Source organism: Argiope bruennichi, chromosome 3, assembly GCF_947563725.1.
Source record: "Argiope bruennichi chromosome 3, qqArgBrue1.1, whole genome shotgun sequence".
In the NCBI taxonomy this organism is placed as follows: domain Eukaryota; kingdom Metazoa; phylum Arthropoda; class Arachnida; order Araneae; family Araneidae; genus Argiope; species Argiope bruennichi.
In genome coordinates, this window is record NC_079153.1 from 1506434 (window position 1) to 1532752 (window position 26319).

General features: G+C 28.7%; 1 protein-coding gene across 1 annotated transcript in view; it reads left to right on the top strand.

Annotated features, from left to right (window-relative positions):
- Nucleotides 1-26319, top strand: part of LOC129962700 (uncharacterized) — a 451475-nt gene that overhangs the window by 390247 nt on the left and 34909 nt on the right. The window contains exons 10-15 of the mRNA XM_056076631.1: nt 1010-1048; nt 3814-3857; nt 3994-4101; nt 6602-6852; nt 6941-7136; nt 8551-8646. Coding sequence (XP_055932606.1) covers nt 1010-1048; nt 3814-3857; nt 3994-4101; nt 6602-6852; nt 6941-7136; nt 8551-8646 — 734 coding nt within the window. The remainder of the gene's footprint in view (nt 1-1009; nt 1049-3813; nt 3858-3993; nt 4102-6601; nt 6853-6940; nt 7137-8550; nt 8647-26319) is intronic.

Genomic DNA, 26319 nt, shown 5'->3' on the forward strand with positions numbered 1-26319 from the left:
AAACATTTTACTTTTTCAAAAATTGATAATTGAATCATGGAATAAATTTGTATACGATCCTCATATATTAGATTTCACTCGGTCAGTTTTAGTCATAAAATAATGAAAGTTTTTTTCGTAGTGTATTAATAAATATGAAAAATAGGACCAGGGGATTGTAAAAAAAATTAGTTTTCGATATTGTATTTATTGATCTAAACAACGTATATTAAAATTTTATATGCCATTAAAAACATTTTTACCAATCGGAAGTATACACCAATCTTTAACGATTTAGAAATAAGCTTTTAAGAAAGGAAACGTTGTAACTATCGGTGCCCTATTATCCATAAGGATTGTTTTGAATATTACCTATGGCTACCCACTTCTGTGTATAATAGGAACTAAAGAGCATTTTTAAACTATGCCTGATTTATGGAGGTCCGATAGTCGAGAATCTATTGCATTGAAAGAGATATTTAAAACATCAAATTTAGGAAAACTTTAAAATTAAAATAATTCTTAGGGAGGAAATTTATTCTATAGCAGAACATTTGAGACAAACGTTTAATATATCTATGTATGCGAAAAAAATCATCTTTGCGAAAATGATTTTGGACTAACTATCCTTCTCACATTTAAAAAAAAAGTTGTTGTTTTTTTATCTGATTTTTTTAAACCAAAGTATGGGATTTACTTTAATATGAAATGTTTTAAACAAATATTTTACTTTACTGAAGAAAATAGGAAGGAAATTCCTCAGAGAATTTATATTTTTATTGAAATGCGTATACAACATAGAAATTAAATCAACTTTAAATTATGATAATAAAATACACGTGGAATGTTTGCTTGAAAGGAGATGTTGATAAAGTATACATAAAATGTATGCAATAATAGTATAAATAAAAAATGCATGCAGTGAACATTATTTATATTTTTTATATGTGTGCTAAATAAAAACCGAGATGCTTCTTTTGAGTTTCATGGAAATGTTTGCTTAAAATCTGCTTTTTTTTTCTTTCCTCAGATTACGATGGCTCTACTCAAAGCTTGTCCATTTCCGAAGGTAAACTTTAACTTCTATTTCTATCTTCGCATTGATTATTATTGCAACATATATTCGGAAATTAATAATGCCTCGAACTATTAAGTCGTCCCTCATTTATTGTGCTCTTGTCGAATTTTATATATACCAAAGTTTAGAAAATCGAGTGGAGAAATATGGCATATACTTTCTATTAGTTGTATATTTTGAAGAAAAATAGGTTAATTATATTCGATCAAAAATTTAAAATAATCTCTTTCTTAAACACAACATGTTCAGATATATCTAACAAGAATAAATATAAATATGAGCATAGGAAGGTGATCCTAGAAACGACATTTTTGATTTTAATTCATTAAAAATCGTGCTCATTTTTTGTATTTTTTCTCTATAACATCCAAAAATATGAGAATACAAAAAAAATTATACCATCTTAAAATTCAAAAAATTATCTTTTCAATTAAATCAATTTAATAATCTTGCAAATTTTAAAAAGCATTTCTTTACTTAATTTCTAACAACAAATTATATTTTTGCTCTGAAATTCAAACCGTTTTCATAATTTTCTAAAATATATAATTGCGTGATATTTTTTTCTATTGTTGAAAGTGAAGGACAAAAGATTCTGCCTAATATTTGTGTTTTAGGCAAGATATGTAAAAAGAATGGTTACCATACTGTGAAATTAAAAAGATAAATGAAACTCCCATTTGTGTTTTTAATAGAGCTATGATATCATAGGATTAGTCTCTATCAGAAGGGTTCATGTACTCAATAAACAGAGCATATGTAAGGCAATTAAAACAATATGGCTCTAATGTCTGACAGTTTTAAGGAATCACGAGCATAGAGTTGTATATCGATTTAAATGAATATGAGTATAATCAATGATCCCGGCGAACCAGCTGGCTTCCAAAGGCGACAAGAATCATAATAAATGTAACTTTTAACGAAACTATTTATGCGTTAAGAAATGCCAACAGAAATGGCTCAAATTATATCCTGGTATTTAATCTTAAACGTTCTTGATCATCGTATAAGTTTATTTTCTCTTTTGTGAATAATGAGAATATATGCTGCAATAATTGGAAGATGTTTAACATTCGACGTCAAAGTTGGCCATCATAAACGAGGGATGTTGGATAGAATTCTATTTCGGACCCTCCAGTTCACCTTCAGTCCACAGCGATTCGTTGAACCTAATTCAGATGTTAAGAATGATCAGAAGATGAACCGGCATCGTGCTGCCGATTTTTATCTAGAGTCAATCAGTATAACTGGCAGCAATTTGAAAAGTTTAATCGAGTGCTTTGAGATGCATAATATTTTTGGCCTTTCTGTCTTTTGCAAAAATAAATAAATTTTTCGACTCTCCCACACGTGACCATATGAAAGTCGTTGATTTTCCTTCACACATTTGAATCAGCTGACCTTGTGTTTCGTCGATGCCATTCAAAATGCAAGACTAAAAGGGGAACTGCAGTCGTATGAAATCTCATGACGTGTTGGTGGAAATGATGGGAATACTCGAAATCAGCACTTCTTGTTTTGTCATTCAGAATAGAATAAATATAAGTTTTTTTTTTTTTTTTTTTTTTTTTTGACAACTAGCTTGGACTCCGATTTTGAGCTAATAGCAAACTGAGAAGGAATATTTTTCCTGTGCTTCCGAAAAGATCAAGAAAAATCAGACCGCTTCTATCTTTGATCACCGAACCAAACTTGCAATTCCATTTTTCTCCTTTTTTTTTTTATCTTCAAAATTACAGAACACAGAAAAACAAAAAAGATTACAAAACACAAAAATGATTACAAATGACAGAAATAAGTAATGGATTTTTTTTTTATATGCGGATGAAAGAAATCTACATTCATACACCGACTTGCTGAGGAGAGCGGTTTTTTTTAACTTTGAACCATTTTAATTTTTAAAAAATTGAATAAAAATATATGCATTGATAACCTTGAAGAGATTAACCTATTCTTTAAATGTTCAAACTGTAAAATTTATACGTTAAAAAATAAAGGATATTTTATTAACATGAATTTTCATGCATCACAGATTTTCTTTGTTATTTTTATAAAATACTATCTTACAAAAAGGATTTTGTAAAACTACAATTATGGTTTCATTTCTTTCTAATGCGACTGCTTTTGCCAGAAATTGAAACTTTACCAGTATTTTTCACCATCTGAAAATAAAAGTCGTGGGCAGACAACGAGAATACCAGCATTAAGAAATAAAACTTTTCACACGTTTCTTGAGAGTCCGGTGCTACGGAAAACAAATAAATATGCATCAGAGCCTTAAAAATTATAAAAATTTTATATGTAAGAATTATTATAAAGATATCTAAGATTCAATATTTTTACATCTTTTACGTCTTCAAATCTACCGCGCAAAAGTTTGGATCTAACATTGAATTTTATGAACATATATTTATTTGAATTTTATGACATTGAATTTTCTAACGTATCATAAAATTCAAAGTCATCAACAAATAATCACAAACTAATATTGCAATAATAAAATAAACGACAATTTATCATTTTCATGGGAATAAAAATTTCCTTGCGCATTCTTTGTTTTTAATAATAACAATTTTTTAAATTAAATTCCTGAGACTTTCCTTGCTGTTGGAAATATTTCCCGTTTCTACATTCGAATCAAATACATTTGAAATAATATTTTTAAAAAACTTTAAATTTTTCTCTTGAACTTTTATCTTATTTTCTGCATTTCTATTTTCAGAGAAATGTATGTATCGATTTGCATTATCTTTCAGATACGTCGAGGAAAGGGAAGAACACTTGGTCTCTTTTACGTCTGGTAAGTTTATAATCAATATGAGTGTGACTTTGTATAAAATTTTATCTCTTTATAAATTATACGATTTTAAGTTATAAAGAAATCGAAATTTTTTTGTTATGATTTACAAAAACACTTAACACTTACTTTGCTACAGTTTGACCGATCTGGCCGAAGTAAATCCGAATCTCTTTGTGGATTAGAAGAAGTGTTAAGTAATCTACAGCCTTCTGAATTTTCTGACGAACATCTGGCGAAATACAAGGTAATTTTCGAAACAAAAAGCTGTTTAATATTTATTCCTCCTTTGAATGTTAATTCATTTTATAACTACAATGTTTGGGTAATGCCGCACGGAGCAAGATGCGATGTATTTTATATGTGACAACAGCTCATTGTAACTAAGCAGATCAATTTATGAGCAATGTGTTGTAGAAGAATATGTAATTTTATCTGTAAAGCGCTAAGAAGTGGGTTTAAATTGAAGGCTCATTCCTTCCAAAGTTATTACCCCATCTAGACATATATACATAAAAAAAGCAAAGAAGAAATGCCGACAAAGCAAATGGGGTGGATATTAAGTGTTGTAAGAGGAACTAGACCTAGATTGGTAATTAAAGTTAATTTTTCATCTAAAATTCCAAATTATTGTCAAGTTTTTTAGACTCATGTAAATATAATCAGATTAAATAATATTTTTCTCTGTGCATTACTGTTGAAATCAAAATCAGAGTTACTACTAATAATCGTGCTATGGTCGAGTTAATTATCTTACTATGGATTTGGCTATGTGAAATATTTCGTCTGTCAATCCAAAGCGAATCTACCAGCATTATAATGACGAACAAATTTAATAGAAAGAAATGAAATTCTACATTTCCAGGAGGCATTCTTAATACGTTTCATTAAAAGAAGTTCCAAGACTTACAGACTTTTGTTTTTAAAGATTTCCAAAAACAATTCCTTAAAACAACCTTATATTCTAATTAGAAAGGATCGATAACCTATGCCTGACCATCCGCAAGGGTTTCTAATAATAAAACTAACCCGTTTCAAATCCACCATAAGAAAATATCATTAGCATAAGCATCCTATCCTTAGCCAAATGTCCAGCATCAATAAATGTTAAGTGTTCAAATTTTGAAATAATATTCGTGCAGCTCTTCAACGATTCGTACCGTATTAATTACCTGATTTCAAAAGCGATCTCTACTATTTTTTACTTCTTCGTATACAAAGCGATTACTGTGATGAAATTCGATTCTAATGAATGAGTCTGTTTTTAGAATTGCATCTGTCGATAAGCCCGACGATTCGAAATTCATTGAGCTGGTGGATGAATGTTGGCGGTTTTAAAGAATGCATTGCACTTCCATTCAAATTTCTGGATGATATATATTTATTGTGCAACTTGTTTGTGTACAAACGTATGCATTCAAAAACAAACTGACCCAAATAAAGGAAATTTGAATATGGTTTAGGAGTAGAATTGCACATCTATATCTAGTTTTGGCCATAATATCTTAATATAATATGGCCATAATCTTTATATATTGTAAGATTCTTTTATATAATATGTCATATTGTCTTTTGATCTATCTATTTTTGCATATGTGAAAGTTACAAATCAGAAAAGAAAAAAAAAGCAACGTAAATGAAATTAATTGTGTGGATTTAGTATCTATATTAAATTTTGAACCAAATCGGTATAAAATTCATTTCTGCTCTCCATTCTTCGAAGAGAAACACTAAATACGCCATATTGTATATGAACATTCTGATCAATGCAGAAAGGTCATTCTGGATCTCACCCGCTACTGCCAGGATTATTGGCAATGAAAATGTTTCATTCAATCTCCGATATGTCATTTCATCCTGTCTCTCTCAGTAAGGTATTTTGAATCTTTATAGGCATTTATTTCATACATTGTGCTATGAGTTTCACTACTACCATCTGAAATAATATTTCAGTTTTAATGGAAATTATTTGACTTCAACTAATCCATTCATTCGCCTGATGCATCGGTCATAAAAAGTATAAGAATAATAAGTAAAATTGTTCAGCATTCAAAATTTTGTTTCGCGCAGAATTTACGGAATATCTCATACGTAAGCATATCGAGGATGTTTGATTTCTAATTTAATAAAAAATTTCAGCGTACCGCAAAAAGAAACAAAACTTCCAGCCAAAAATGCTAGAATATATTTGCCTTAATTTATAACACGGAGAGGAGCAAAATGTTTAAAAATGAATGAACATCACAAAAATTCCATTTATACTTATTTTTGAAAAACTTTAACAATAATTACAACAAAATTAATTTTAAATAAATTCAAAAAATGGTACTGAAAGGAAATTTGATCTATATTCAAAAAATAAATTCAATACTTTTAAAATCAAATTCATTCTGTTTTTTTTTTTTTTTTTAATTTTGTACTGATGCTTTTCATTCGAATACAATGTCTTTTTTTTAAATACCTGTGCGAAATAATCTTCATCCGACACCTATGAACTACCACCAGCTTGAAATAATATGATTGAGGCGATGTTGCCACTGTGATAAGAAATGCATTTCTATGGGCGGATTATTTCATTTACGGATGCAAATAAATTAAAAATTAAAATGCTTTAAACAAATCAAACCTGGATAAAAACAGAATTCTGCATCGACAGTGGGTTTTAACAGTTTATTAGATATCAGCCGCAAAACCATGTAGAGAAGATTAAACGACTGCATTTCATTACAAATCGATCCTATTCACAGGGCATGCAGTGGTCAGAATTCGTATCACTTTGGGAAGGCCGGACACCAAAGGAGAGCAAAGGTCTCTTCAGGAGACAATCCAGGAAGCAGCTGCCTGCATCTCACCAATCCACTCTGACCCGCACCATCTCTAGAATCTTAACTCCGGCATCGGTCGAAAAAGACTCCAATCAAGAGAGTCTTTTGTCTAACTTCACGAAGGCCCAGTCCGAAAATAAGACTGGAGAACAGCAAAAGTCTCCGGTGCACAGGTAAACATAATTCTGAAATGATTCTTAATACCTAACAGTTGAATCAATAAGTTGCTAATCTTTTCCTCTTTATCTCTGCTTTTTGAAGCAATCACGTGGGTGAAGAAGTTGCAAAAGATTCGAATGATAATTCAATAGCTGCCCTGGATGAAATAGAACACCAGATTGAAAATTTAGATAGTCTGACGCGTTCCAGAAACGAACTCAAAAGGCGGGAAGCTATGTGGGATCTCTTCCAAAGCGAGTGCATGTTTCTGGACGATCATCTGATGGTGCTGAGGAATGTAAGAAAATTTTCATATCTTTCCCTTACAAAAGTACAGCTTATTAACAGTCGCCAGAGTTAATAATGACAACTCGGTATGATCCATAAAAAGGTTTTATTAAAAGAGGTTAGATCACTCGAATTTTCCTCCTTTGTTCCGAATTTAAATTGAATGCCTCCTATTGTCGCGAATTTGTGCATCAGTAAACAATTCATGTTAAAAAAATTAACTCAACTTTTATGCCAAATAAGTTGGCTTATGAAGATTTTGTTTGCACCTTTTACTACGCATAGAACATGAAATCCCTGATAAGAATAGTACGAATGAATCAGATTGGAAAAAAAATAATGAAATTAATAGAAATATGTGTTTTAAATATTTTTTTACCTCTTTCTGCATCTTTGCTCCAAATTTTAAAAAAATTATTAATTATTTCATTGTTTTTCTGATTTTTTTATATCATTTATTTTTTCCATTTTTTTTCCAGTAACATAAATGGGAATATTTTATGCAATCTGGACTGCTTTTAACTGAATGATTTACTCCTTCTTAAACCGCGTTACAGTAAATTTTATTTATTAATTGATTTGAATTTCGAATTGAAATGGTCTTTGACTAAGAAATAAGATTTAAGTTTTGTCACTGCGTTCGGAATGAATTTTTTGAAAAACGTTTCAAAACTTTTGAATATTTGCATAAAAAAGATTAAAAAATAATCTATGAAACGAAAAATATACCAGTTAAATACCAAGTTTTTTTTAATGCAAAAAAAATGCTTTTTTTTTAATTAAATAGAAGTATAAAGCAAAAATCATCTAGGTTTTTAGAGGTTTACAAAATGATTTGCTTAAAACGTTTAACGAATATATTATTTATTTCCTGAACTAAAACATAAGCTATATTTCTATCCATACTTTAAATATTGGCGTTAAACTGATAAATAACAAAAAAATTCCAAATTTTTTTCACATCGTAGAGCACTAAAACAACCATAAAATATTTTTTAATGAATATATTACTTATTCTCAGTTCAGAAGCTGAAGAAAGTATTGAAAATTATTATACCAAATTTGGACAAAAATATTCATTAGACTTTAATTTATGAAGTTTTTCATAAGAAAATTCTATGTTCGAGAAAATAGCATCTAAAGATGTAAAATAGTGTTAAAATGTATGTCAATGCAAATATGAAAATCACCGTAACTTCACAAAAATTAGACTTAAAAACAAAATTCCAACGGTTTTATTTAGAAACCTGTTGTTCAAGCAATAAGAATATTAAATTTTTTTAAAAAATCCATAGTTCGGGAAAAAAAAAAAAAAAAAAAAAAAAAAAACGAGTTCTCAATGTAGTCACCTACCTTGATATTGATTCTATACAATTCCGACATTTTCAGAAACATTTTGCTTTATTATTTCATTATTCGGATAGGTATTTATGGAACCTTTAAAGAAGATTCAAGTCGAAGGATTTGCTATGTTTGCAGAGCCTGAAGTGCTTTTTGGAAATTTAGAGGAACTATGCATGGTAAGCGAGATTTCATTCAAATTTTATTTCGATTTGAGTAACTATTTTAAAGATCCGAAAAAAAATTGATAAGAAAATAATTTTAGTAAAATAAAAAGGTTTTGATGGTTCGGTATGATTATATAAATGAATAAGTTACAATGAAAAATTAAGAGAAATATATTCGATAAGCTTCATGAATTCAATAGTTAGTATTAAAATTATAATTTAGAACAAAGTTACAATTAAAACAAAGTAAAAAAAATTTTTGGAGTGCACATACTGAATAAGTAGAATATGTATATTCACATATTCTTAAATATTTTCTAATCAATTCTTAGAAATTTATTTCACTTATTAAACCAGTGTACCTTTCTGGATGATCATCTGAAAGTGTAAAGGAATGTAAGAATATTTTCATATCAATAGCTGCAAGAATACACAATTAGAATTCGTTGCGAACTTAGGTTTTATTAAAGAGGTTTTATTTAATTTTATTCAAATTATTACCAGAAATCTGTGTACACAGGGTTGTTTGTTTACAATACCCATGGAAAGCATTTGTTGTAGTTGTAAATCTCCTATCGGAGCCAATGAAAACATATAGCTTCTGGGCAATCAAACCAATTAAAGAATTTAAAAAAATGAATTCGCATGATATCGCAAGCTTATAATCTCAAGCTGTGCTTTGACGTAATACTAAAAGTAAAATAATAATAATAACGATGTGAAAGAATGAGAAATTTATAATGCATTTGATAGACGTCACTTAAGAATGCATTGATTAAGCACTACGGATGTGATATTTTATAATTCATTATAGGCAACTTTTTGCTTTTATATTTTTATCCCGCAAAACATCAAAATGATGCCTATCCAAATGAGACCAGTAATATTATTGAATTCAATTAATTACTGATTAAAGCAAAATCTCGCAACTCTTCACAGAAAATGAAGTCCAAGAATACTAGATGTTATTTAGTTCAGTTCAAAGAATTATTTAATGATTCAAAATCAGACAGCCATTAAACAACTTCTCTGTTGGAAACTATTCCACTCATAAATAATTCATTTTTTTTCTTCTTTGCCGCATCACTTTTTGTCAAATATCGTTGTATTTGTTTCCATGACTGTTATATGTTACTGCCACCCAAAATTGAAACAGCAATCAACTGATGATAGAAATTAACATTTTTTTCAATTTTAAAATCCATAATAAGATTAAAAGATACCCGAGTAAAGCAAAACAAGAAATCCATCAATACATGTTTATAATATGAAATATAACAATAAATTTTTACGACTTCTGAGAAAAAAACAAAACAGAGGTATGCAAAAAAAAAAAAAAAAAAAAAAAAAATCCATTGTCATGTGCATAACATTTATTCACAGTTCCCAACGAAACGCGACAGCAATTAGTTGTCACTTGTCCAACTAATATTGAGGCTTAATCAATAATTAATTTGTGCCTGAGCTCCCAACTGAATCTCGCATTGCATATTTTGTGACATAAATATCAATTACACAGCACTGAAAGTCTTGCAACGTTGTCGGAAAAGTCTATTATGCCTATTCTTTAAAGAAGCTCCCGCTTATCGAATGGGATAAATTCTATTGAAGAATCTCTGCACTACCACTGCAGTAGATTAGTATTTTTCCATCGAATATACAATCTATTGATTGATACCACAAATAGGCATTTCTTTTTCGCGACACATCTTTTTCCTGCTCACATCCCATAAAGGAGTTCCTACTAAAAGCGGAAGGCGATGCTAGTACAATTTTTGAAAACGCTAACCAACAGCCTGTCCAGTATTACTTCTAATTTTACCATTCCTGTGCACAAAGTATCTGCCCATATTAAATCGATAATCAGGGCCAGATAGGGAATTGTTCACAAACTCAACAACTTTAAAAGCGACTCAAAGCCCTCGAGATTATTTTTTCACTCATTTAAAAATTACTTAATTTCGTGTTTTCAGTTAATTATGAAGATCGTGCAATCGATTTTATTCAAATTAAATATTGTGTAAATAAATTTTGAACTTTATTCTAATAACATTACTAGCTACCATTTGCAAGTTTTATGTTATGAAAACCATCTTTGGAGACCAGTTGGTTAATTGGGATAAATGATTATTAAAAATTCCAATTGCTTTCTTAGCAAAGTACTTTAAAACTTCAACTTTTTAAAGACATATAACTTAATATTATTTACAATGTCTTACTCAATTCTTCGGTTTTTCCTAATTTTCGCTTTATATCTTTAGATATCCGAATTATGTTACAAGAAAAAGCTAAATTATTTTTAAATGGGGACACTAAAATTTTCCCACCACAACATAATTTTGAACTTAAACTTTAGGAACAACAAAATATTCCTTAAAAACATGCCTTACATTGAAACATGCTAGATAAGCCGAATCAATATATATTGATCACAACATGATGGATAAAATATTATAATACAGCCAGGATGAAATATTAGTAGTAACAACTTTGAGTTTCATTTAACAATGAAATACATTGCAGTAAAATACTCTTAAATTATTAAAAAAATGATTAAACATATAAAAAAAGTATTTGACAAATAATATGGTGTAATTGGAAAGATAATTTTTGAATTTTAAGATGCTGTAAAAATCATTTTTCCACTGTAACATTTTCGAAAGTTATCACGAAAAAGCACCAAAATTTCCCTTACTTTTTAATTAAAATTCTACAAAAATAAAAAAAAAATTTCAAAAAATTCGCTCCAAGGTGCACGAACCAACGTTCGAATTTAGTAGATGACATTATAACACCAATGCACGCCCTTTTTATCTTTATTATTAATAAGGACTATTTTATAATTCTTAAAAAAATATTGCTTTATAATTTTATACAATGCCTGATCCTATTAGTAAATATTATTTAAATTGTGATAAGAAAAAAAAAAATTTTTTTTTTTTTTTTTTCCTGTTCAAAATTACTTTCACATTTTAGTTATATATTCTTTATCTGCGATAAATATTTTGAAATCAACTTTTTAAGAAATGATCTGCAATTAAGTGCTTTGCTATTTCAACGTCTTAAAATTTGCTACTTAAAACTACTTATATGAAGATTTCGTTAAAATTGAGAAGAAAAAAAAAATTGTTTTGGAAGCTTAGTGGGGAAAAGAGACTCCGAGATTTGCACTGTTTTAGGGATTCTTAGAAGGCTTAATTTGGTCCTATTAACCCTCCGAGCGGTTAATTATCCTGAATAAGACTTATCAAAAATTTATCTCTATTCGTCAAAAGATTACTTCAAAAAATATCAGCTTCACATGAGAGAGTGTTCGAAAAAGAAACGTGCATTTTTCACTCCCTTTCCTTCCCAGCCGCGGGGGTCCAATTACCCCAGTGGGGAGACAGGGTTGTAATCTTTCTGGCTATCTTATCTTACTGATTGACCACTTCCCTCTCCCACTTTTCACTCCCCAACTTTTTTTTCGTGTTAGCAATATGTAGTTCCAAACTAAACTGCGACATGAATTCGTTTTTCGAAAAACTACCACATCTTGGAAAGATAAAAAATATTTTCCATTAGAGGTCTTAAATTTTTAAACTAAAATTTTTGTATAATTAAATTTATTATTACATGTCTTTCTTTACACCGACATTTTTACAAAAGACACTAGGCTACAAGTTGTCTTTTCATTAAAAATATTATATAAAAATGAAAAAAAACATTTAGAAATATAAATGCACTAAAATCATGCTACACATTCACACGGTTTCTGCAAATAATATAAGTAATATTTAATGCAAATAAATATTTTTTTTAGAATGTATGTTAATTTTTAAAATCTGTGTCTCCTATACTTTATTTTTTCTAAAGACGTAATATAAGATATTTTTTACACTGAAAAGTGAAAATTTTACATCTTAATTATGACACCTCACCAATTAATGTTGTTTTCCTTTTATAGAGGAATATATACTTCGATCATTCTTTGACAAACTGTTTAAAGCTGTCTATCCACACTTTTGGAATAAAAACATTTATATAAAAACTTGGAAATATCATTTAAGGGTGTTCCTACATTTAATAACAATAGGAAAGGAAATTGAAAGGAAAGGAAAAGGAAAAAAAAAAAAAAAAAAAAGGGAATTTTTCACTAAATTTTTTGAAAATTTCAAACTAATCAAATCAATTTTTAATGATAAATGAAGCGATATTAACTGTATTAATGGATTCCTAATTCAAAGAATCTTACCTTGAAGAAGTTGAAGTGCCTATATGAGAATATTTTCCTTATATTTAAATACTGTTTAATTTACATATTGTTCAAAAATCTACAGTTTATTTGAGTGATTCATTAATCACTTACTGAATACAGAATTAGTACAGTGATTAATGTATAGAATAGAATCTGGTATAGATCCGAAATTAACTTGAATAAAGAAGTAAAAATTGAATTTGCATTTAGCTTTTTGTTTCAATTTTCAAGGCAGTTTTCCTTTTATTATAATCATTACTCTCATGATCCCTATTTTTTCATGTTTCTCGAGAATCAGTCGCTAAAACGTAAGATATTTTTTTTCTTCTTTTTCCAAATTTAATTTTCACAACAATTTTGAAATTGTTAGCATGAAATCATTTGAAATTGTAGAAACAATTTTTAAAGATCGATTTGTGTTTCTTTTCACGCATTCCTACTCATAAAAATGTATTTAAATCCATTTCTCCATAGCCATGGTTTTTATTCCGAACAGAGTTGAAGTTTCAGAAAATAATGCCAATATCTTTACCATTTATTACTTCTATAACTTTTACCATTTATTTCTTTTATATAACATGTACTTAAATGGAATTTTAAAACTTTATCTCATGAAAAAAAAAAAAAAAAATGCTTTTTCCAAATTTTCATTTATTATTCATTTAGTTTCCATTTATTTATTCATGATCTCATTCATTTGTCATTGCATTTTGTAGCTCAGTTTATAGGATTTTCTAAAATAGATTCATTTTAAAGGACTGTTATATACTTTTCCTCTAAGTGTAATAGCATTTTTATTTAAATTCGAAAATTCGATATAATCTTTATCTTGTAACACTTAGGGTAAAACGCAGAGACCAGTTTTGTATAGGCTGCTCAACAGCTTCCAAATTTACTTTGGATGCACTTCAATTTGAAGTATTTAGTTTGAATGTTCATTCCGTTACTCCCGTGATTCCCCGCTTCATTGTAATCTTCGACCGCGATATAAATCATCATTCTTCTATCAAAGAAAACCATTTACACAACTGGTGAGCCACGTGTCCTGCACCCATGTGTTTTGCATCCATCCCCCTACCTTTACCCCATAAGGTGTTCAACATTACATTATACAAGGGAATGAATATTCTTGGAATATATGCATTGATAAGACATATTTGCCAAGAATGTTCTCACAAATGCATGTTATCTATCAGATATTTCACTATAGATGTATTTCTACAAATTTTCAACATAACTTTCACTGAACGCTAGGATTTTCGGAACAAACTTATATGTTAGGAAAAGTGGAGAAATCTGAAATATTCTAAAATTATCCTGAACATAATAATACAATTTCCGTTCGATTCCATTATGATTCGATTATTATGATAAAAAGAAATTATTATCCATAAAAAGAAAGAAAAGGAAATATTTTCAATGGATCAAAATTTCAATAAATTTTATTTAAATAAAATTTAAATTTTGAAAAACTCTTCCCTTATTGAACATTTACTTTGTAAGTAGTAACTATAAGACGTAACTATATAACGTAAGTAGCAACTTTGTAAGTAGTAACTAAATTTGGCAGCTCTATGCTCAATTATCTTATAGAGAGCATTTTTCACCCATTTTTGCTTCTCGCTATTCACAGAAAATACAACTTAAAAACGTTAAAATATTTAAATCAAGAATCCTTAAACGAATTTTTCGTCCATTCCTTGTTAACGTTTGTAATATGTTAAAAAAAAAAAAAAATATTAAGTGATATTTACAAGCAATACAAATATATTATGCAAGGTCGTACTTTTTTACCATTCTTTATTTCATTCAAAATTGTCAAAAAACTCATAAATTATATTTTCAGTTGAAAATAGGAGTTATCTGTTAACGCTTACATGTCATTAGTTATAGAGTCATTAGAACCCCATTTCCTTTAAACCAGGTTCATTTGAGAATTTTTTTTCAATTCCTGAGTGTTTCAGAACAAATAAGTGTGCCATAAGCATTATTAAAAAAAAAAATGAATATGAATGCTCTTCTTTAAAAAAAGCCTATAGGAATAGATTTCTGCATCTCTTCCTAAAATATTATTTATTCTTCATAAAACATTTGCCGATAAAGGGGGAAAAAATGAATATTTTCTTTTAAGGTTTACTGGAAATGAATATCTTCTCAAATACAATTCTGAAACGCATTCACGTTTCAAAAAGTTTTAAACCTGAAACAAAACCCCATTTCCTTCAAGACTTTATTCAGTATTTGGGGAAAAAAAAGAAAAAATTATGTATAGAGGAACTTTTGCCACCCTTATTTCAAAATATAAATATAGCAAAACTCTCCCGACATCTTAATAGATGCATATTTCTATTTTATGCAATTAAATTCCTACCCCATTGTTTATTTTATGGATAAGCTTTGCTGCAAAGTTTAGTGTGTGTGTATTTTTAATATAAAAAAAGGGGGAAACACATCTATGTTTTGTTGTTATTATTACCTTGATGCCAGTTGACTTATTTTACGATTGGTAAATCATAAATTTTACAATAAAGTAATCAAAGACATTTTGTTTTACTTTTGAAAATAAGTACTTATAAAACTTTGTATCCGTAATAATAATTTAAGAAAGATTTTCTTCCATCCGAATGCAACATAATAACTTTCCCACTTAAATCGTTTTCAAGATAAGGAATTTGTTAGTCAGCGCAAATGAGTTCCATCCGGACTACCTGCGGTCATTCTTGTCCATCACTGTCAAAAAGGTCATTAATGGTGGGGGACGGTAAAGACGCTTTCTCCGATAACAACGGCAAAAACCGGAGTAGGAATAAACAGTTTACCAATCTTAAAGACAACCGAAGAGGGCAAAATGAGACGTTTCCGCACATTTGGAAGCGGACATGCTTTGCAGAAAAACACGTCTCCGACGCTTGGAGAGTTAATGATGCTTTGGAAATTTCCAACTAAAATATTGATTGCATCTTCTATAATTTTCGACATACTAATTCTTCCCTCATAACTGCCCTTTAATGGCACTGATAGTCATTTCTCTGTATAGCATAAAACCGCACCGTGAAACCTGTGTATAATAGTAATCTATAACAATATTCTTTTTTGGTCCTATCGAAATTCCTATTTGCACAATGTAATGCGCAAAGCGATAAGGACTTTTCAATTGCACCTGTCTACAACCATATTTTTTTTTCTTTAAAAAACTGGTGATGCATATAGGCCGTGTTTTTTTAACGATATCCCATCGCACAAAAAGTGAGATAATAAAAGAAGTTGAGGTGTTTGCCTCCGTGTTCAAGTGTTGACCTTCTCATTGTTCTGGTTCCTTTAATGGCAAAAGGATTACGGGAGGCGAGAGATAAACTCCTCAACTTCTTTTATTTTCTTCCTCATTTGTTATTCATAGAAAGTACAATATGCAAACCGAAGACTAACTTAAAATGTCAACTCATCGTAGTTTCTCCGCTCCCATTATCGATTTATTAGCTTATACGATTCTATCTATCATTCCAATTACATATTTATAGGAAATTTGCCTCCGGATTTTTTCAGAGAATGTGAATCGTCCTTTTAAAGCAAGAATCTGTTTGCTATGTGTACAAAGCTTAAGTTTCATCCCCCCCCCATTTCTTAGTTGAACAGCGGGATAAGAAATTACCTTTTTCTCGGAGTAGTCAATGTCATCATTATCAGGTTAGACATCACTCATTTCCTTGCATCATTTTTTTTTTTTTGTCTGTGATGGCTCGTCGTAAAGCACTGGCATTTGAAGGAAAATAAAAAATTAATTTAAAAAATTATTTCGAAAATAGTTCAAGGTCTGAAGCAAAATAATACAGTTAAAAAATATGGTATCTTGCAGTTGAGAATAGCTATTTTTTTGATATTGAAGATACTGTGGAAGTAATACGGATTGCAAATGGAATAAATTTAAAGGTGCCTTATATAACGATGTCGACAAAGTTACTCTACGACAGTTCCACGAGATGAAAAAACAAAAATTGTGCTTTAGTGGAGCAACGATTTTTTAAAATTCGCATGTTTGCTAAGCAACAACGATTTCAAAATCTGCAAAGCATGGCGTCACAAGATTATTTTTTAAAGAAGCATCGTCTGTGAAGAGAACTCGGTTCCTGTTAATGAGAACGGGGAAAACAAATATAATGCATTTTTTCCTTAGCTGATGAAAGACAATAGTGTATTCTTTAAAGCAGAAAACTATAAAAATAGGAATAAATCGAAGCACAGGCTCTCTACCCTGCAGTGTTCAAACAATACTGGAATCAATAAACTGAAGCCATTAATCAGTAGAAAGTAGGCAAAAACAAGGTGCTTTAAAAATACCAAAAATTCACCAGATGACTACAAAGTAAATAAGTAAACTTGGATGACAACCGACTGCTTGATGTTGATAAAGAAGAATGTTTTTACAGTTGCACATCTTACAATAAGCTCCCAGGTTTGAAAAACATAAAATGGTTATACTTTTTACCGAACTGTATGCCGATGCCGCAGAAGCTAGATTTAGGCATCATCAAGTGCTTCAAGGGATGCTATCGAAAAAGATTGGTTAAAAACGTTTGTTTACAATCTGATAACAAGCTTTCAAATCCATAAAGAGCAGATAAATAAAATATATGTGATTGTTTTTTAGCAAGTTGGAATTATTTGACAACATCTACGTTCATAAATTGCTGGAAAAAAGCCTCTTACATTAGAAAAAAAGAAAAAAAAAGTGAGAATATTGAAGAACAAGAATATTGATCGTCGAAAGCTGTCAGATAATAGCATGCAAATGTTCATCGGCACAAATAATACAGATATTTTAGCAGATATAATTCTAGGTGATGATGAAGAAGCAGCTCTTCTCAAGAGATATCTCAAATTTCTCCAGATGGTGCCATATCTTTAAATAAAACTCTTCAGAATTGTGTTGCAAAAAGTATCGAATATTTCGGTGGTACAAATGAAAGTTAAGAGTGACTGAAACATATATGCGTAGAAATGTCATTTCAATCAAAAAGCAGATAAACAAAATTAAGATTCGTTTTTCTAAATTTTTCTTCTGCTTTTCGAGATAAATTTATGCTTATATATCTTTTTCTATGTCTATTTTTAAACCATTCATTTGCTGTTAGTAAAATTTTCATTTTGAAGTGCAATGAAAAGTTTAAAAAATACAATTTTATACGTTCAAATTGTTTATAATAATATTTCATCTAGTTCTTAACAGTGTCTTTATACACAGGGTTCTCTGCATATATACTTAAGACACAACATTTATAGTTATCACCGCCTCTGTTCATCAATAATTTGTACTAAACTAAAACGTAAGAATACTAAAAAAATCCTGCATGAGCAGTGGATTTTGCATTTTCCTTTCTGGAAATTGCTTTGGGGCATCCATTTTTTCTGAGTAAAGATTAAATTCCTAACTTCGTGAAGGTCATCTTTCATCTTTGTGCAACCGAAAGTTTTATTCGAGATCCATCGATTGAGATCAACGCAGGTACAGTGGCCATTTTTTCGATGATTTCTCTCCTGCAGGTTGATGGCATCGAAAATCCATTTAAAGCTGTATTACTACGCGTTATTATTGTTTTCTATCAGTCTGAGAGCAGATTCCCCCCCGATAAAACGTCCGAATTGGTACTTAAAACTGAGGCAACTCCCAAGTCCTACTGTTAATGTCTGGTCTAAAATATCTTATATTTTAATTCCTATCCAGAAAACGTTGATTATTAGGGTAGTGCCTTGTGATTTCGTGCAATATAATATTGAAATCTCATTCGTCTTCCTCAGTTGTGTGAACTGATAAAAAAAAAATGAAACGGGGATACATCACTTAATCCATTGCATACTCGTTTTAATAATTTATTAGTTGAATAGTCAGTCTGTATGTATGTGCGTGTCATTAGACCAAAATAGCACTCACTTAACGGACTGGCAGATTCCCTGATAATCATTCAGAATCTCTATATCAAGAGAAATGAAATATGAATAATTTGGTCATTTCAAACCCATTCCATCAATGTCAGTTAGTTTATTAATAACTAGTCGCTTTTTGCGACCAACCGGTTCGCCAATATTGACACTCGCTAAAATATTTTATTTAGCTTCGTCCCTTACTGGTTTTTTTAGGAAAATATTTTTAAGCTTCAAATTTTGATAGTCGTATAATTCACTCATATTATTCTGTGGGCCGTAAGCCGTTCTGTACATTGTACTACGTATCTCTAAGAGATTATTGAGGTGTCATCTTTGAAACAGTCAATGAAGTGATCTAAAATCGCCTGTTTTCATAGAATAGTGATATTCAAATTTTCTTAAATCAGTAAGTTTTAGTGATCGATTTAGTTGATTGCAGTGCAACTATTTTTATTTAAAATATTAGCGACTCAAGAATATTTTGTCGAATATGATTCATAAGGCAAAAGATCTATGTAAAAATTTAAAATTCGCAATTCATCAGAGCATTTATTGTCTCTTGTTACATAAAATATAATTTTTTCCTCAATTTAGATTATTTTAGTAGCAGATGTATGTCTATTACTAAATTAGTTTTGACCCCTGATAAGAGTGGGTATCCTGCATATATTAAACCATATTTACCTTAAATAACACTGATTTAGTGAATTAGTAATACAGATATTATAAAAAGTCATAGGAAGTTTTTCCTTGCATTTACTTTTTAGAAAATATTAATGTTTATTTCATTCCATACAGTGCAATAATAATAGTTTAACTTAAAAGAAGAAAAAAAAGAAAAAAACTTTTATCGATGTGATAGCAACAAGCTGATAAAAATTAATTTTTTCCATTGATGCATAACATACTGCTTTAAAAAAGTTACATTTTAATTAAAAAATAAAATAAAATAAAATTTTAAAATATTTTTTAAAAATTAATTAAAAATAGAAATTTAATTTATATCTAAAACATTGGTATCATTAAAAAAATAACTTTTTGAATTTGATGTTAAAATCATGTGTGTGCGATAATATTTTCAGAAAAAAAAAATATATTATCGCACTAATGCAATATAGAAAAATTTCAGCGAAAAAACATCGAAATTTTATATACTTTTTAATTAATTAAAATTCTATTTAAAATTTTTTAAAAAAACGCTCTGAAGCGCAGATTTCTGACCTCCAAAGCTAAATATATGTGTCAAATTTCGTAGCTGTATGTTAAATGGTCTGACCTGTAAAATATCAACACATGCACACATCTTTATTATAAACATAGAAAAATATTATTTAAACGATAAGGTTCTTATTACTTAACAATTATGTCAGTTTTAAATTCAATAAGGAATTATTAAAAGCATGATTTCAAAATATAACCAACAAAGCCGTCCCACAACATTCATCGTATAATCCAGCACTTTAACTTTTGCAGTAATTTCATTGTTATTAAGAATAATTAGGATGTAATGCAATATTTGCATAAGAATAGTTTAAAATAGTTTTAAAATTTCCGTTTGAATTAAAATTTTAATTGATTCATACGGGAGGGATATCTGTTTGCCCTATATATATATATATATATATATATAAGCATTATATGAGGAAACGCGGGAAGAACACTGATGTGTTAGCCATAATAGAATAATAATACCACCCTAGTTTTTATCAGCGAAAAAAGCAAAGGCATCAAAGAATACTTCCGCATTACTTGAAATAATAGTACATGAAATGAATATTTATAATTACGTACAGAAAAAACACTTTTTTTTTTATTTATAGCCCAGAATTTAGCAAGACAAAATTTACATTTTAAGGGATTAATGGGAGTGAATTTCAAGTTGCCAAAGTTTTGATGGATATGACCTTCAGTTATGAAGGCGGCTGCTAAATACGGCACAGCCATATGGGAATTTCGGGAACATACCGTAACACAGTACTAAACCATTTTTAAGGATTTTTTTAAAAAGTAAATCATTTAGCTAATATATTCATCCATTTACATATTCCTTCAACTAGGAAAAACAAAAACAAAACACACACAAAAAAAATGATATTTTATTACATGCACATAACTTAAAATAAGTATATTTGTTGATTGCACTACTTATTCTAGCCATGTTATTAAACATCCAATTCACCAAAGTACGTATCTATATAAAAATGATTTTCGAAATTTGCCACTTCTTCGAAAGCATAAAAAAAAGGAATTAAACAAATAAATATCTCTAGATTACATTTATTCCAATATGTCTTAATTAATTTGCATCCTACATCTGTAACATAAATTCAGAGAAAATGTCACAATTTTAAACATGTAATATATATTATGATGCATATCACGACAACATAAGACATGAATCCTTCAATAGACTTTTTTTAAAACAATTTCCAGAATTTTTCACTTATGATATATATAAAAGTGTTAAAGGCAAGAGTACTTTTTTTTAATGCTTTATTTTTAACGGCATTTGATAGCACCTACTTAGCCTGAAATTCCATATTAAGAAAATAAACTATTCATATATGAGAAAAATGAAAGGATCATCGATAAAAAGTTATATAACTTCAATGGTTTTCATTGTTTTCGCAAGATTTTTGTCATTACTTCAAAGCGCAGAATCCTATTTTTGAGAAAATACATTTAAATAAGAAATGTGATATCAAGTAGAATAGGCAAAAATTGATTTCGCTTTCTTTTTCAGACACTCACAGGAAAATAATAATATAGTGTGTTGTCAATAAACAAAATTCCTCAATGTGTTTAACATCGTTCAGAAGTACTATAACATTGGTGTAAGTCAGTCTACCGGATTTAACTACACGCTAAGTGTGATTAGCCAAATTGTCGTTTTCCAATGACATTTTCAATCTATTGAGGAATTATTAGTACATTTATATTAATCCAAAGAATCTGGTACCATTCCGGCCTTTATATTATAATCAAATATTGACCCAGTGCAATAGGATCGCACATTATAGCCCCTTAACAATAATAATAAAAAAATATATATATATCAACATGACGAGCAAGAATACCATCTCTGCATATTTTGGCATCAATTGAGTAATTTCTATATAAAATATATAGCTTACTGAATACATTCAAAATTATTCTAATCAATTTCACACACACGCACCATTACTGTATCGATTCTTATGCTTTCAGGTTTGCTACGCTTGTTCCGCTTTCTCCATATACTAATAAAACGTCCGGAATCTTCTCTTCAATCAATCACGAAAAAATTTAGCTCCAACCCGAGGTATTCCAATCGCAAATATCTGGTTTACTCACTTAGCCATATTTTGCAACTTAAATTATGGGGTACGAAAACAATGGCTTCTTTGCAAGCAGGCATCTTTCATACAATCTGCCACTTACATTATGTCTAGAAAGTTAAATTCTTGTAGCTGTAACAAACTTTATTATTATCTGAAGTCTATTTCGCTTTGGGATCACTGCCAATTTAAGAGCTTCGAGAATAGGTTGTGGCACTTTTTCTTTTAATCTCTTCCTTGTTTCTGCATGCCTTTAAAGAAATTTCGGGTTCTTGACATCATGCTTTTGATATTTAATAATCTGTTCCAATGTCCATTTCTCTGTACTTGCTTATCACAATCCAACGAATGCCTTTTCAAGACATGTTGTATCTTCCCCGAGCGAAATAAGCAAGCAAGTATTTATAAATATTTTGAAAGAATTTGAATCATTCATTTGCCGATCACTCCCATGTTTAAGAATGAATACTCAAACACAATCCTAAATTTCTATATAACAAAGATGAATCACAGTGGATACCGCTGCTCTTGAGCTAACTTCCTTTTAAAATTAGCACCTTTTGATGGTTGTTCCTTTAACTTTTCTTGCCAATACTTTTATAAAATAATCAAATAATTATTTAATTAACTATACAAACTTAATACATTCATTAAGTAATTTAAAATACAAGAATTAGCAAGAACACACTAAGATACATTATTTGAAGCATGTAAAGCAATTAAATTGTGTTAATACAATATATAAAACTGATTAAAGTTAGATAACGTTATCGTATATAGAACAACAGAGGACATACAAGTATGAAATTAAGGCAAGTTATTTGATAAAATGCAAAAAGTATGTACAGTAACAGTTTATTAATTCAAAAGTAAAGCATTATCTTATCTATACAATGATAGAATATTCGAGAGTTCTCTTCTAGAGATTGAAAGAATAATCTTAAACAATAAAACATTAAATAAAGCAAGGGGTGCTTAACTCTGCAGATTCACAACAAAAAATTAACAAAATAGAAACTTGGAAGAAAAAAAAGAAGAAGAAAAATGAAAGTTTTTGCATTTTGATATTCAAACTTATAACTTTCGAGTTTGTATATAAATACCTTATTCCTGAATAACTGTGATTCGATAAACCCTAAATAAATGTTGTACTATACTAAATGATGAATGATTGAAATTTGATACACAGATCAAAGGAATATTCAAAACTAAACCTTAAATACTAGTTCAAATAAAATGCTAAAAGAACTTTTTTGAAGATATATACTATTAATTAAGATTTAATAACAGATTAAAATGGTTGATACTTAATTAAATAAAATTATGAAGCAACAGCAAGCATGAAAAAAAATTAGGTAAAAGAATTTTTATGTAAATTGAAAAAACTATTAAATAAAATCCTTCAACCCTGTTTGTGATGCAATGTCAATATTGCATTAGTCTTAGCCTAATGTTTATGGATTTAAGCCTAAATTAAAAATAATTTAATATTATTTTATCATTGCAACTGCAATCATGCTTAATATGAATATTGATAGTTTTGTGTTGTGCCAAAAATGACTGAATAAAAAAGTTGAATGTTGGCATGTTTGCTGTTTTTCAAAAAGATTTTACAGTTTTTGCCTGAGATCCACAATGGAATTGTCACAATTTAAAATTCAAATATAAAATGACAAAAATTCTAAAAGCATTTGGATGACTGAATTAAATACGTTTTATTTGAATAACTATTACTTTATTTAAATCAAAATAAAGTAAGTAAATTTTGAATAATATATTAATTGCAAATTAATTAGATTGTAGTTTATGCTAAATATTATAACTTTCCTAAAATTCAAGATAAAAATAATTCTTATATCTGTATTAAAATTTACTATTCAGCATATTGCCATTCTAAAAAATGCAGGAGGTCTTACCATGGAGCTCACTCCAAAGAGTGTTAATAAAAAAAAGTATGTCATTGAAATCTTATTCAATGAAATATATTTGCCAGGTAATTAACATTAGCAAGTTACTATAAATATTTAAAATAAATAATCAGTAAAAGAATTAAATAAAAAAAATATAAACATTTATATAATGCAAGTAGTTTTATAAAAAAAAATTATGAAATCAAATAAAATGAAATGAAAATGGCAAGTTTTATTAGAATGCAAGGTTTTCTCTCTCTCTCTCTTTTTTTTGCAAAGATATTACTTCAAATCATTTGCATGTATTATAATGCATTTCCAATTAATTTTAAAAATTGCTTACATTGAATTTTTTTCACAGAATAGTTTTCTTCCATCTCAATATTTTTTGATACAACAGGGATTAGAATACAATTTTTGTTCTAACTTAAATGTTTTTTACAAATAATATGATTATATACACAGATTTCCAACAGGCAATGGCTGCAATCATTCAAGTAGAGTAATATGAATAACAAATTGAAAAAATTAATAATGTGAATTTTTATTAGCTAGAAATTATATACAGCATTATAGGGTCAATTCCAAATGTGTTGATAAATAAGACTATAGCATACAAATTTAATTTTCTCTTTACTAATTCTCAGTGTTCTTTCCAAATTTTTCTCTTTTTCTGATTTCAATCTCAACAATCAATTTCATCACAATTTTGATGGTTATGGAATTTTATATTATTGTTTAAACAATATATTTATAAAAAGGTGTATGATTGTTCCTACCAGTTAAAACCATATATACAAGTCTGAATTGTTTTACACACCAAGTGCATTTTATTTGCATTCTTCCTGAATAAGGCATATGATTCTTTCATGGGAAGAACATTGAATTAACAAGGTCTATTCCTGTGATAAGCCACAAGAGAAATATAATTGTATACATCACCTAACAGTATGCCCATCTTTTGATGTGCTGATTGGCACAGCACACTTGATGAGCAAGAACTAATTCCTTTTGCAGCATTAACTATTATTTCTTTTATATAAGAATCTAAAATGATTCACCTATCTTATAAATTAACAATCATTTTCAGCATATCAATGTTTTTAAGGTAATTAATTTTAGTTAAATAAATTTTTAACAATACACGAATGACTTTATTTTAAGTGAGTGTGAAGATTTATTTTTAAATTGTATAAAGAAATATTACATCTACATTTTTTGAAGAATTAATTAACCCTATTTCCCTCTCATCCCAAGTCTAATTTCTTCAATTATGATAAAGAAATACATATTTATAAGCTATAAGAAGTATATAACAACTCGTAATATACATGCTAAGTTTATCAATATTTAGCAATCGAATATATGAAAGTTTCATAACATTTTAAACTTTTATTTAAATAATAATGATAAAAAAAACAGGATTTCATCTATTTTCTAAATATTATTGGGTGTTTTTCTTCCCCATTATTAAACTATCAGGAAAAATAATAAGAAAACTATTAGATTCAATATCTTTAATTATATTAGTTAATATTTCGTATACTTTGATGTATATGCACTGCAAATTATATAAAATCCCGCACCCCACCTATCCCCCTCCCCCCCAAAAAATGATTGGCATTCTCAATTTTCAAACTGGAGGATAATGATTTTATAACCAGATTCTATGAGGGGGGGGGATCTGTATATGCTTGTATCACAAATGTCATATCATGTCAGGTTAAATGGAATAGTTTCATGAAGAGGATGTCAGCTCAGATATCATACTTATTGTCTGATTATTACAGAAACAGAATTAAATCAAATCAATGTTAAGGAAAATGAAGTGCTAACTGGAAAATATGCAAAAAATTGGTTCTATAGTAATTGACTAAAAAAAGAGTTTTAAATAAAGCAAAATTTGAATATATTTTCCTCTTCTTTTTTCCATAAAATGCCAAAAGCAGCATCTAAATTATCATTTAAAATCATGAATTATGATGTTTTAATTAAAGTATTGAATTTTATTCTTATTTAAAAAGAGGGAAATAAACTCAAATTCAGTTCTCTTGAATAAGAATAAGAGTGCTTTTAATAAAACAAAAACAAAAAAAAAAAATGAATTCCAATATATATATATATATATACATAACATATGGAAGGATGCACATTTTATTCATATAAAATTTTTCACATTGGAATTAATTTCATCATCTCACAGTTATTGAACTATTAGCTTTGATTAGTAAGAACAATTGAAAAAAAAATACTAAAGATAGTTTGGCACCAGTATTTCAAATATATATATATATATATGACA